The 13,407-nt window shown below is 46.4% G+C and overlaps 1 protein-coding gene across 1 annotated transcript in view; it reads right to left on the minus strand.

Moving 5' to 3' along the window:
• Positions 1-13,407, minus strand: part of LOC135394256 (uncharacterized) — a 726,492-nt gene that overhangs the window by 49,854 nt on the left and 663,231 nt on the right. Inside the window, exon 14 of the mRNA XM_064624922.1 lies at positions 359-487. Within this exon, the coding sequence (XP_064480992.1) occupies positions 359-487 (129 nt within the window). The remainder of the gene's footprint in view (positions 1-358; positions 488-13,407) is intronic.

Below are 13,407 nucleotides of genomic sequence, written 5' to 3' on the forward strand. Positions count from 1 at the left end.
AGGTATGTTTATGAATGAATGCAAATACAAAAAAAAGAAAAAAAAAGCTGTATCCATTTCTATTGCATACTGTTAGTCTTGTTGCTGTTTCTTAAAAGCATTTTTGTAAATTATTAGGAATATTGGCACTACATTCCACAATGGTGTGTCTTTGAACTGGAAGGGCTACCACGCAGTATCATATTCTCCTTTTCCGGTTTTGTATAGAAAATGCTGGTGAGTGGGCCTCGCTATTAGAATTACTCAGAAAAGGTGGGCCTGAAACATGCCCTCCAACTTGTGCAAGCATGTTACAAAAGCAGCAAAGTAAAAAAGTCGCAACCTAACGCGTAAGCAGCTGCTGTTATGGCTACCTTACCTGTTGTACAGTAATCTCCTTGTGGATTTGCATGTCACCAATGCCTATTTTGCAATTGCCACCATTGTCCAACATGCAGATATAGGATGCAGTTCGACAATGAGGTATCTGTGCCACACCACGCAGGTCCTGTGGAGACAAAATTTTGTATTAGTGTCACAGATTTTTTAAGTGCTTCCCCCTACAGTATTACACAAGCTTTTAACCTGCAAACAATCGTTGCTGCTCCAACCGTGCAAGGTGAGCTTTTTAATATGTGATAGCTGAAAACACAAATAGGCGAGCGGTGATATTGGCAAATGAGCAAGTTCAGCATCGAGCATTCAATTCGAGCATGAAATTCAGCATCAAAACTTGGACACGAGCCATAGATTATTCGCATGTCATATATTGTATGACTTGCATCAGGTCTTGTCATGTCGTAAAGTGAGATGGGGGTGGACCAGCAGAAGCAGAAGAAGGGTGCACAGTAAAGAGGAACAAGTCTGCTGCTATATAGAATATAGCTGCTGATCGAAATAAAATAGTTTGATTCATTGATTTGATTGATTATAATGTGCTCAGAGACATCTGACATTGTTGTCTGCTACAGACGCTGTATTATATTTCTGGAAATGTTCACTTTGGGGTGTGTTGTAGTCGCCGTCCGATTTGTCGGACTCTGCGGGGATCGCGCAAAAGTCCGAATAATCGAGCAGTCCGAAAAAACGAATTTCGCTTCAAACGTCAACTTAATTAAGCACTAGTGGGCCGGATAACGTTGATGCTGTCTTGACGGGCAGTGTCTCATCTGTGCCTCAACATCGGCCTATATTTCCCAGGGTGTCGAACCGAAACGTTTTTCGTTCCGGTTTTCGTTCCGGTTACATCATAAACGATCCGGTACCGGTTCTGCTCCGGAGCAAAAAAATAACGGTTCAAACCGGTTATTAACCGGTTCCGCTTCTGCTGGGAATATTCATCCCCACAACAAAAAATCGATGTTACAAAATGTAAACCCGTTTATTCCGCATACATGGTATTTAATATTAATAGACAGCTGTGAAATTGGTAGCTCCTGGTTCCTGTAGGTTACTGTCTGTTCAAATGGGCTTTCTCCTTTCTTGAAGCGTATACTACAAACGGACTTGTTTGTCGTGATGTCATACGTAAAGTACAGGGTGTGTGCAGAAAAACGTGACCCGCATTTAGGCCCATAGCTTGTTGCCTACCTAACTAACGAACTCTCGGTGGCGCATGATGGCGCATTTATGCGTTCGAAATCTGCAGTGAAATTGTGGAAGCCATACTCGGCTTAAAAAATAAACGGGACAACAAAAACGTCGGCTTCCGTGCACCAGAATAGGGCAACATGGTGGACAACAGGGTGTATGTGAAAGGGCAACATGGTGGACGTAGGAGAGTTGTGTTCAAGTACCGCTAGGGGAGCTATCGGTGCATAAATCGAAACGATGTCCCACATTGGATGCTCATCGGCAGTACCCCTAGCGGTGCCTGCACATAACTCTCCTGAGACCGAAATGCACTACCATGCACTGTCATGACCGCCCTATTCTAATGCATGGAAGGGGAAGCCCATGTTTTCGCGCTCTGTTTATTTTTTTACACTGAGTATGGCTTCCATGATTTTTTTGTAGCTTTCGCACGCATAAATACGCCGTCGTGCGCCACCGGAAGTTCCTCGGCTAAGTAGACAACGAGTTACATGTAAAAATGCGGGTTACATTTTTCTGCACACACCCTGTACTTTCTTGCTGAGTTGGAGCGATCGCGTCCCATCCGAATGTCTGTTGCTACTGTCTAGCCAGCAAGCACCACCGCACGAGTATATATACGACGCAAATCGAGGAACACCTTCACTCACAAACGCGCTCGACGGCTCCGTTTCATTTTCTTCGTATCCTGTCCACAAAAGAGTTGCCACTTCGCACGGGCTTGCCCTCGCGTATACGTAAATGTATTCAACTTAGCTGCTCTCAAACAAGGAACGCGTTGCGCGACATTACCGATAAAGAAGCCATTATGCAGCCCTCTTGGGTCGCTGTTTAGTTGAGGAGAGTTTGGGGGGATCAAATTAAAACGAACACAACGGCACATTGCTAGAGAGTCACATGTACCTCTAAGTCTGTGTGCGTGCGCGAACGATAAACCATTACAAAGGGAGCCTAAGGGTCATAGTATACCGACATACATTCCACCGTAACAGTAACCCTCGTATAGTATCCGTGACATGACTTCAGAGCACACGACGTCTGTTTCATTCGCCTGTCCGTAGTTCAAACCGGTGAAGTTTTTTCTTGGACCGAAAACCGTTAAATATATTTTTTGGTTTCCCTCCTGAGCGAAAAAAACGTATACGGTTTCGATTCCGTTCCGGTTCGCACCAAAATAGCGGTTTTTTTCGGTTTTCGGTTCCGGTTTTCGGTTCGCTCCGACACCCTGATATTTCCTGAAGTGATATTTCGTCACTGTATACGGACAATAGCACCGCAATCGCCTTCATTAGTTCCGAGTTTGACGGCTGCGCTGAGAGACGGCAAGTCGTCGATATCCCGAACACGTGGGGGAAACATATTTCTGACAACATTAGACGTCGCCATTCCGCAAGTTGGCTTCACCTAACGCCTGTGTACTTTAGGTGAAGCTCGCTTTAAAGGAGCTCTGAAAGCCATCTCAAAAATTTTCCGTTCCGAACGCGTTGTGGAAGCAGGTAACTTAGCTTTATGATTAACACGAAAATTTTCTCTGTGCGCGATGTTTTTCGCAGAAAAAAAGACGCTTGAACATCGCCGCGCGTGTTCCCACTCGACTGGCTCCTCCGGGTCAAACGAGGAGGAGAAAGGAAAAAACGTCATTGGTGACGTAATAAAAGTGGCGCGAAAGCGGCGACCGCGCTTCTATCCGGGTCAGTGCTGACTGGTTTTCTTGTCTTTCTTTCCGTTTTCTTTCACCCTGCTTTCTCTTTGTCAAGGGATGAATAAGGGAGGACCTCGATATTCATGGTCGTGAAACCCCCGTTCTCGAAATTCATGTTCTGGAGACAAGGAAAAGGGGAAATGCTGCTTCGTAAGATGTTATGCCGCGATTAAGAACATAACATCACTATTTAACCACTCAAATTCAGGAATTTTCTATATGTGTTCAAGTCGCCTTAGCGAACGAGACACATTTAGAAGCCATTTGGCTTAGCAGGGCGGCATGTTGGTTGGTTAGTTGTGTGCTTGCAATATTATGGGTGGGTTAGTCACAGTTTGCCGTTGGCAGTTTTCCGCGCGCAACATGTGCATTTTATAGTCAGCTAAAATTTACGCTAGTCACGTGTTGTTTCAGTGCACGCTGATATGTCGTCGGACGCAAACGTAACCGGCGTTGTCGGTCACTATATGGTGGATAAAACTGATGCACTATATGGTGACAAAACAAATGGCGCCGAGCACGGATGAACTCAAACTTGCGTGTCTGCGTCGTCCACATTTGTAGTCTGCATCGGCAAATTCTCGTTTAGCTCGATGGTTGGTAAGTTGACCATAAATCGTGGTGGTCTTATGACACTGCTTGGCTATGTTGGTGTGTAACTCAGGCAATGAATGTTCAACTCCTGATGCCACGATGTGCCGGCGACGGTATATCGCGATAGATTTCACTGGATTGTATCTAGCAACGTATGGGCAAGAACACTCCTCCAGCTGAATAAGGAATTAACTGAATGGCTAACAAAGTTGCTAGTCAAAGTGACGGGCACTAGTGATCATAGCGAATTAGTGATATAGCGTATATTGATATAATGACATAGCGGACGGAATTAGTGGTCATAGCCATGCAGCGATCATTTCGAGGCGTGAAGTGAAGCAGCGCTTAGTGCCGCACTGTGTTTATGCGTATTGCCACCAACAACACAACAAGAAACAGTCACCACGATAACGAACAGCATACAAAACACAGACACGGACAGAACAGCGTTCAACTGGCACCTGAAGTTTATTTTCATAATCCACCTACTCCGGAAGGTCGCTTTAGGGCGCTTTAGTCGCCTCTACAATCTCACGGTCTAACCTTGAACAGTGTCTGTAGACTAGTCTTTGTTTACTGTATCTGATAAGCCAAAGAAAAAGCAAAAGAAACGTCTTCTACCGTTGCAGCGGGGTTCCGAGTGAAAAATAGCAGACGACGTTCTTCGAAACCAATCAGGGGCTCCACCTTTCTCACGTCAAAATGACGCAAGCGGCTCGACCATCGACGGCTCGTTCCGGGTATTGCCACCGTTGCGCACGGTCGCGATTTTCAAAATCGAATTCTGCGATATTTATGCACCTGTTGATAGTATTACTTCGCATGGTGCATTTTAATATGCTCATTAACCACTTGGTTCAAAAAAATGCTAGTGATTAATGTGCTTTCCTAGCTCCTTTAAGCACTGTCGCGCGACTCGCGGCTGGACAGCACGTACTGGGCCGCGTGAATTTCGGCAACCTTGGCCAAAACGAAGACGCAAAATCGCTACGACAGGCCTCTTTCACTCAGAGTAATGGAAAATGAATAGTCACTGCCTATTTTCTTGCTTCCATTTTTATATTGGTTTAATTCTTTTCAGACGAATTTCTTATGATACGAACATTTTCCGGCTCCCGAGAGATTCATGCGATCGAGATTCTACTGATGACGCTATTGGTGCAGCGGTTGCACGTTACCCGATGTGGGAAGGGGGACATGGTCCCCTTTTGGCCTGTTTCACTCCTTACTAGATCCATTTAAAGTGGGATACAAGGAAGAAATGACTAATGCGCAGTTCCTTGGCCTTCGCATTACGTCATACACACGTGGTGAGCTGTCGACCGTTCGTGACACTCGCTGGCTGGGCAAACCGAGTCCGAAATATCGAGCGACGGGGCTGTACGGGGTCCAAAATTTTGGACGTTGTTATAGGTACATTAACTCTATGGGGCCCGTGGCCGTTCCGTGAAGGCGTCCGAAAAATCGATCGGCGACAATCTGACCCGGGATAATATGGTGTCGATACCTGCTTCGACCAGAGTACATACTGGAGTGCACGATGGAAATTGATGTTCTCTGACATTGAATTATTTGTTGAATTGAGTTCTTTGAAATTGATTTATTGGAAATTGGAAATGGAAATTGATGTTTGTTTTCTTCTTTTCTTCTTCGTTGAATGAAGTTCTTTCAAATTGAATTCTTGGAAACTAGAATTGGTAATTGATGTTTGTTTTCTTCTTTCTTGTTTCTGCATACTGGAGTCCTCTTTAATGTCCACGACAGTCCAGGCTGTCGAATAATTTTGAGGTTATAGTAGCGTTTGACTGTAATTTACCCACATTTAGATGTCACGCATGCAGAATTGCATTCAGCACTTTTTGAGATAGAGAAGAAAAACGAACATCGGGTGGTCTTGCAGTAGCGTAAGCACGCCGCAATAGGCCTCTACCCGAAAAACGTCATTATGACGGTGGTAGGCAGACTGAAACCGAAACAAATCGGAAGGGGAGGGCTGGATTCCACGAACGGGCACTTGTTCGCTGCCCCCTACTAAGAGGAAAGTAGGACTGAAGGTGGAGTCCCTGTTAGGGACGACCGTAATCGCCTCAAGACCGTGGCTTTCGAGCGCGACCTTGTTCGCCCCCAAGCTTCGAGCGTTTCAACTGTACCAAACTGGTGGTGCTGTCGAACACTGTGACGTCATTTGTTTACAAACAGGGAGAGGTCTATTGGGCAGATGTCAACAGGTGTGCGATCGAGCTGGTGATTGAGGATGGTTGTAATATATGGTAAAACAGACAAATCAGAATTTTTTCTTCTTATTCAGTTGGGTATAAAATTAAATTATTTATTTATATGTTTACAATACTGTTGCCCTTTCTTTGTGGGTCGTCACAGGTGGCTACGGTACAAGGCAATTTCGAACTTACAAGACAATTACAACATATAAAGCATTATTTACGGCCGGAAGACTGGTTCAGTCGTGGACTGTGCGAGGAAAAAAAGATGTCTTGAAGATATCTGTGCAAGCTGTAATTTCTTATAAAGCAAGATAATGCGTATGTCTTGAGATGTGTGTGTCTCCTATCAGGTGTGGGAAATTGAACTCACTGTTGATTGTGTAGTCTGTGACGGTAGCCTGTCTAAAGGGACGGCCGCATCCGTTCCAGTCGATTTCAAAACTATAGTGTCATTTTATTCCCCGTGGACCACTGACCACGGTATTGAATATCCCACACGAAAGAGTGGTGTAGTTTGGCTGTTATTCAATGGAATACATGATAAGAGCAGACGCCGGATGCTGACAGTACGCTGGAATTCTCTCTCTGCAAAAACGAGAAAGCGTCACTCCCTGAACCAATGAGGGTGCGACCTCGAGAAAAGGAATTCTGCGACGCCTCGTGAGACCCCTGGCTTCCCGCCAATGGACCACCGACATTCTCCCCCATCTATGCTGAGCAGAGTTGATCCAACGCTCGCTTTCCGCATGACACGAAATACCTCTCGTCTGCATTAATTCATCGAATGCGACTCAATGTGGCTTTTACAGCTCAGTGGTGTTACCGCGTGAGATAAGTTGACTCTCCCAGATGCTGTCACTGCGGTGTTTTAGAGGACCTGGAGCACATTTTTCTTCGTTGCCCACACTACCAACCTTCCCGAACCCTCACTCTCCGGGTCTCTTAGTTAGCTCGGCTTTCGCCCCTTCTCCCTATTAAAATTGTTTGGTCCCTGGCCGAATCCAGCCCACCAACGCTCCGCGCTCAAAGCTCTTTCGACGTTTGTGGACACAATCGGACTTGGATCTTTATTGTGAAGGGGCTCATTATTTCATTCCCCACATCACTATAACCGGCTATGGGGTAAAGTATCGCCTCTGCCGATGAAAATCCCCATTCATCACCGCTGGTGGTGACACCACCAAGCACCACGTGACCCGTGGGGTCCCGCAGGGCAGTGTCCTTAGCCCCCTCCTCTTTAATCTTATCATGGCTTCCCTTACCCAGTTGATCCCTGCTCATACATCCATCACAATATACGCCGACGATATCTGCATCTGGGGTCGGATTCACAAACGCGATCGTAAGTTACGCTAAGATGCGCTAAGACGTCGTAGCCTGCGACGCGCGTACGACGGCGTCCTAAGCGTGATTCACAAAGCAATCGTAGTGGAGAGGGTACCCCCTTTGACGAGGGAGAGGAAGTTGTTCGCTTCCTGTCACGTGCACCTCGGAGAGAAACAGCCAAAGGGTGCGAGACTATGTTTTCGCTATGGTAACGATGACGAAAATTTGTAATCGCACCAATAACAGTCGTCCCATTAGAAGAAGACGAAGTTGTTCGTCCCCAAATGTTTTGTTACTGCACGTGCTATGGTGAGCTATAACCACGACCTATTAGATTATAACGACCATGTCAGGCGCACCCCTACTGTGCGCCGCATTTTTGGAAGGTAGCGGTGGCGCTTCTGATCGTCCCAGTTATTGCTTCCTCAACTTCTACAATACTTTGTACTTCAGCTTACCTTAGTATTTCTGTACAAGCGGTGGACGTTCCACAGATGTTTCATTCTGAGGTTGATTATTATCATCATCATTCTACGCGTTTTCATAGGGGCTATCGCTGTCGTCTGCTACGGTAGTCGTACACACACTTCTGCGCGTTCAGAATTCAAATTTTCATCGTCCAATCGTGTTGTGCCGATCAGTAGCGCCCCTGGCGGATCGTGCGGACAGGCTCCTCATAGGGTTTTCTGATTGTGACGTGGTCGTTATAATCTAGTAGGTCGTGGCTATAGGCTATAACTAGGGTTTGTGGTTTTCGGCATTTATTTTCAACCCAATTCGGGGGGCGTTTATTGGCATTTATATGGGGGACTACAAATCGGATTTTTTCGGCATCTATATTCCGCCCAAAAAATAAATGCCCGAATACGGGCATCTATTTGTTTCGCATGAAGGAAAGCCTATTTTGCGAGCGAAGTAACAACGAACCGAAAAGAAGTGAATCGATTCATGGCTTCATTAACAATGTCTTTTATTGCCTGTGCCAAACCAGCAAACAAGGAGACTACCTCTTGTTGTAATAGACGCAAGCGTACATCATCATGCTCGCATCTGTCATAGCGGCTCGCTCCTTGCGATTAATAACACGCAGTTTAGAGAACGCGCGCTCAACATTAGCGCTAGAAACAGGAATAGCCAGTATGCTTAAAGGGAGACTCCGCACCAAAAACGTGTTGAGGTAACAGTGCAACATCAATCCGTACCATATGATATTTCAGTGAACACAATTTCACATCCCCAAGTGGCCCAGATGACTAGAAAATGAATATTTTCCTTCGAGTGATTAGGCGCTCCTCCACGGAAAAGCAGTCCAGCAACACTGTGCTTCACCTCAACGGTATTCCTCGTGTACGGCTTTCTGTAGGTTTTGCTGTTACCGCTGGCGAATATTTTAGAACGAAATCGAGGAAGCAGACGACTGGTCATCCATGCGACACGAAGTTACAAAGCGCGTGCCCGAAAAACAGCCGGTGGCCCACACGAGACTACCGGTTACGTCACGCATGGTACAGGAGGTAGCAGAGGGTACCTTCAGAAGTTTCGGTTTCGTTTTGAGCTTCCTAGCTCTTTTGTCAACTAACGAGTCCCCGATTGCCAAACCAACTGTATTTTTCATTTCGGAAGAATGTATCAAACTTATTGACACAGCCATTATAATAGTTTCGGATTGTCCCGGAGTCTCCCTTTAAGGCGCACTGCGATAACAAAGGCCATCTGCTGGAACGGGTCGTCCAAAACTGAATAGGAGATATATCCACATGAGGGGCAGGGCATGCAGCATATTCGAAAAACTCGCGCTTTATATCATCCATACGAGATTCATCTCGTAGAACAAAAATAAGAATAAGTCCTCATACAGTGAAGTGCCTCGAAGTGCCTTGAAGTGCCTCAGGAACGGAAACAAGGGTCACTCCAAGTCGTAACTGGAGGGGAGTAGATAGAGGAATACAAAGAACACAAAAATGAACTAGAAGGCTAGGGCAGGGGATTAGCGATCGGCTTTTGGAACCGTTTGGGAGCTCCGTACACTCGTGATCTCTTTTTAACCCGACAACAACAGACCAGAAAGGTTCTGAATAGTAAATTCACTAAAGGTAGGTGTGTCACTAAGTACGTGCGCTGCCAAAAGGCGGTCACGGACCGCACAACAGATCTGAGGTCATCCTCCTATAAGCGCTTAAGCAAAACGAAACAAGGGCACAGCCCGAAGATAATGCCACGCTCGAGAAATAGTCGACACAGGGAGATTCCAAGGGGATTTCCCTTTGCGGTTCCTGGAATGGCAGCTGTCAGGATACGAGAAATTCGGATTTTTTCGGAATAATCCGAATGTGGAAAAAATCATTCGGGGGGTGTTTTCCGGCATTTTTCGGAAAATGCCGAAAACCACGAACCCTAGCTATAACGTGCTCTCGGTCTTTCGGTAGCCATAATGGATGCCATGCAATCACAGGCGAAACGCGTTCGATGACACAGCAAATATATTCCCAGTATGTTCGTCTCGGGGAGGGGGTGGGTGAGGATGTTTTGTAAGCGGTGTGTGGCACTCAGTTTTGCAGCTTTTATGGCTTCTTTTGCCTTTCTTGCAGACAATTTGGAGGGGAGTTGGGGGTGTCTTAGCGGGGTAGATGCTTGTAAAATCCCTGCGACCCGATTTTACGGAGCACAAAGTTGAAGCATTTGTTGAAGGTTACCAAGCAAAAAAGTGCCTCAATGTCACTTCGGGGATGGTCTCGAAGGTTCTGTGGCTAAGTGCAATGCGTTGGCGCGTATTACGGAGTCTTTGTTTGCCAACTCCAAATCCACCGCTGCCAAATAACGCCGCCATCTTTCTTCGTAAGACTGCTCGGGAGCTCTCGCAGGATTCCGCCGTAAGCTGCGAAGATTTTGCGACGCGCGCCCTTCGTGAATCTACACTTCGTCGTAACTTTCCCGTACGACGGAGATACGACAGATGCCACTAACGATCTCTGTCTGCTCCCTGCACATTCGCCGGTGGCGTTGTGTCCGTACCCGGCAGTTCCGAGCGAACTCTACCTCATATCATCATTTCGTACGTCTCATTGACCCCATGCAGGACTTCACTATTGCCTGCCGGTGCAATAGAGCTGAAGAATCACTCCTCCACCGTCTTCGAATGAATGTTGCACGGACACCCTCACTCCTGTATAAAATGCGCCAGACGAACACCCCCAATTGCACAACGTGTTGTGTGGAAGCCGACATCGAGCACTACCTCCTATCCTGTAACCGGTACCTCTCAGAAAGACTTGTCCTCCAACGCCACTTGCGATAGCTTGGCTACCCTAACGTCACTCTGGCCACCCTGCTCGGCCCGGTCCTGCACAATCAGGGGGCAGTTACGACTGCCCTCTTGAGCTTTCTCCGTGCCACCGGTCTCTCGACCAGCCTCTAAGGCCCTTTTGTGTATCTGTCTGTGCGTATGTGCGTGTGTGTGTGTGTTTTCGTTTCCTTTTGCTTTTTTCTCGTTTTCTCTCTTTTTTTTCGTTTTCTTTCCTTTTTTTTCGTTTTCTCTCTTTTTTTTCGTTTTCTTTCCTTTTTTTTCGTTTTCTTTCTTTTTGGTTTGTTTCCTTTTTTCGTTTTCTTTCTATCTTTTCGTTCCCTTTCCTTTCTTCGTTCCTTTTTATGAAAGGAATAGCAAGTCGGTCTTTGCCTGACAAACCTTTCCTTGCTTTTTTTTCTTTCAATAAACATATCCCCCCCCCCCATTCATCATCTTCGAATAAAGATGTTGTTTTCCGTGCGGGTGTCTCATAGAGTATGGGGCATCTGGACGGCGCCTTTCCTCCTCTGAGCGCCGAGCTCTCGCTCCTCCGCATAGGGAGTGATGTCACGCCGGCGGAGCCTCTGCAGCTGCGGAAGCCGCGCTGATCTCTAAAATTCCTTTATGTAATATCAAAGCACTTTTCGGACTAAAAAGTTAGCAAAGTAAATTGTCGGTTCATCGGGATACGACTGTCCCTTTAAAAATGGAGCGGACAGCTCTCCTTCGAACCCCCTCTAATTTCTTCCTATGAATTTCAAGAAGCGGATCTCAGTCTATATACTGGCATATTGCATTAATGGCAGAACTAGACGTTTGTATGGTGTGGAGTGCCTCAGCATTCACTTAACTGGAACAATCTCTGTAGCGAAATTGCAAATAACTGGCTGCAAATTTAATTGGAATACTTTGCAGGGTGACGCAGAAGATCATCTTATGCTTTAACGGAATAGTGAGAGCCGTTTGTCATATCATTTTTTTTCTTTCTCCATCCATCCGTCCGTCCTTCGTTTTTGCAGTTGAGTTATACGGCCAGGCGGAGTAAGCACACGCAAGTACTTGTACAATCTAAGCACCAAGTGACTAATTACCTAAAATTAATTAATAAACTCTTTAATTCGAGAACCTCGGGCAAAAGCGAGATAGCAGAATGGGAGACAATCCTCGATGAAAGCCATTTGATCTTTTAAAAACCCTGAAACGAGCGCGTGCCGTGAAATACCCACCGCTGAATTTCGCTATGGAAGTGAGCCGAAACCAAAAGGGCGCGCCACCGAAGAGCATCACCTTCGCCGACGGAGACTTATTTGGGCCGGAGAGCGGTCTATCTGATCACCATGTGAGCTCCTACTCCAAACGTCTCCATCGCTCCAAAGCACGTGGCACTCAGACGCAGAATGAGTGCTATGCTCCTTGCGCGGTCGCGCGCGGTTTCGGCTCATTTACATATCAGAATTCGGCGATGAATATTTCAGCGTACGTGCGCGTTTCAGGATTTCTTAAACATGGGATGGCTTTCAATGAGGATTATGTTATCTCACTTTTGCTCGAAATTCCGTAACTAAAGAGTTAATTATGGCATTTCAGGTAATTAGTCATCCTGCAGTTTCGTACTCTCTCCGAGAGGATGTCCACCTGGCCGTACAACTCAATTGCAAAAACGACATCGATCCTGCCCCCCCCCCCAAAAAAAAAGCTCTAAAGGGTAAACAAAAGCGCTCTGTATACACTCTAAAAACAGCACTTCACCGCGTAGCACGCTGTGCGCCAACCATTGCCACGAATATATCTCTTCTGATTCGAAGAGAGAGGTGGGCGTACGCCTTTTTATGGCAATTTGGATATATGAAAATTGCCACAAAAAGGGTACGCCCCCCTCTCCCTTCGAATCAGAAGCGGCAATCCTACCATTCTTCGCAGTGGTTGGCGCACAGCGTGCTATGCGGTGAAGTGCTGTTTTTAGAGTGTATGGCAACGTAATCTTATATCGAAGCCCTTCTCACCATTTCTTTGTGTCTTTCTTCATGAATCTGTTGGACATCAAGCAGTTCCTTTTGTTCGAGGTAATGTAAAGCGTTCTCGCGTGATGTGTATGTAACGAGGCTACAAAGATAGATGTGCGACGGATTACTTGAAATGACATCTAATGGCGAGTTCGCGTGGTATACTTTCCACGCCGGATGCAAGAGCGTTCGCGTTGCTGATATTTACCAAGTGCGATCCCTCTCGCGGTGCCTTTGGGGAAAAAGGAAAAAAGAAACGGCGGGACGGCAAAGAATCCTCAAGGCAGGAGAAAGAACAGTGCAGGGACGAGACGAAGAAGGAGACAGACGTCCTCGCGCTGTTTTTTCCTCTGCCTTGACGTATTCCCACGTGCCCAAACCACAGCCTTAACGAAGAAATCTCGGTCGTGTCGCAGAGGTGGTTGGAGTGAAAGCAGAAAAGAAAAGCCGCCCTGGTCACACCGCGTGCTTGAAAGTGGCCGTCTAGTCCACCATGCCAGCTTGGTGGCCTCATATCTTGCTTCAAGTATCACAACAACAATAACAACTTTATTGCGAGATGATGGATGTGGAGTTTCATCGCCAGGGGTGACACTCTACCCCATTGCTGGTGGTGATGCCGGGAGTGAAATAATGAGCCCCTTCACAATAAGGATAGAAGTCCTATGGTATCCAGAAAGGTGAAGAGAGCTGTGAGGGCAGAGC

This window comes from Ornithodoros turicata, chromosome 5 (genome assembly GCF_037126465.1).
Source record: "Ornithodoros turicata isolate Travis chromosome 5, ASM3712646v1, whole genome shotgun sequence".
Taxonomy (NCBI): Eukaryota; Metazoa; Arthropoda; class Arachnida; order Ixodida; family Argasidae; genus Ornithodoros; species Ornithodoros turicata.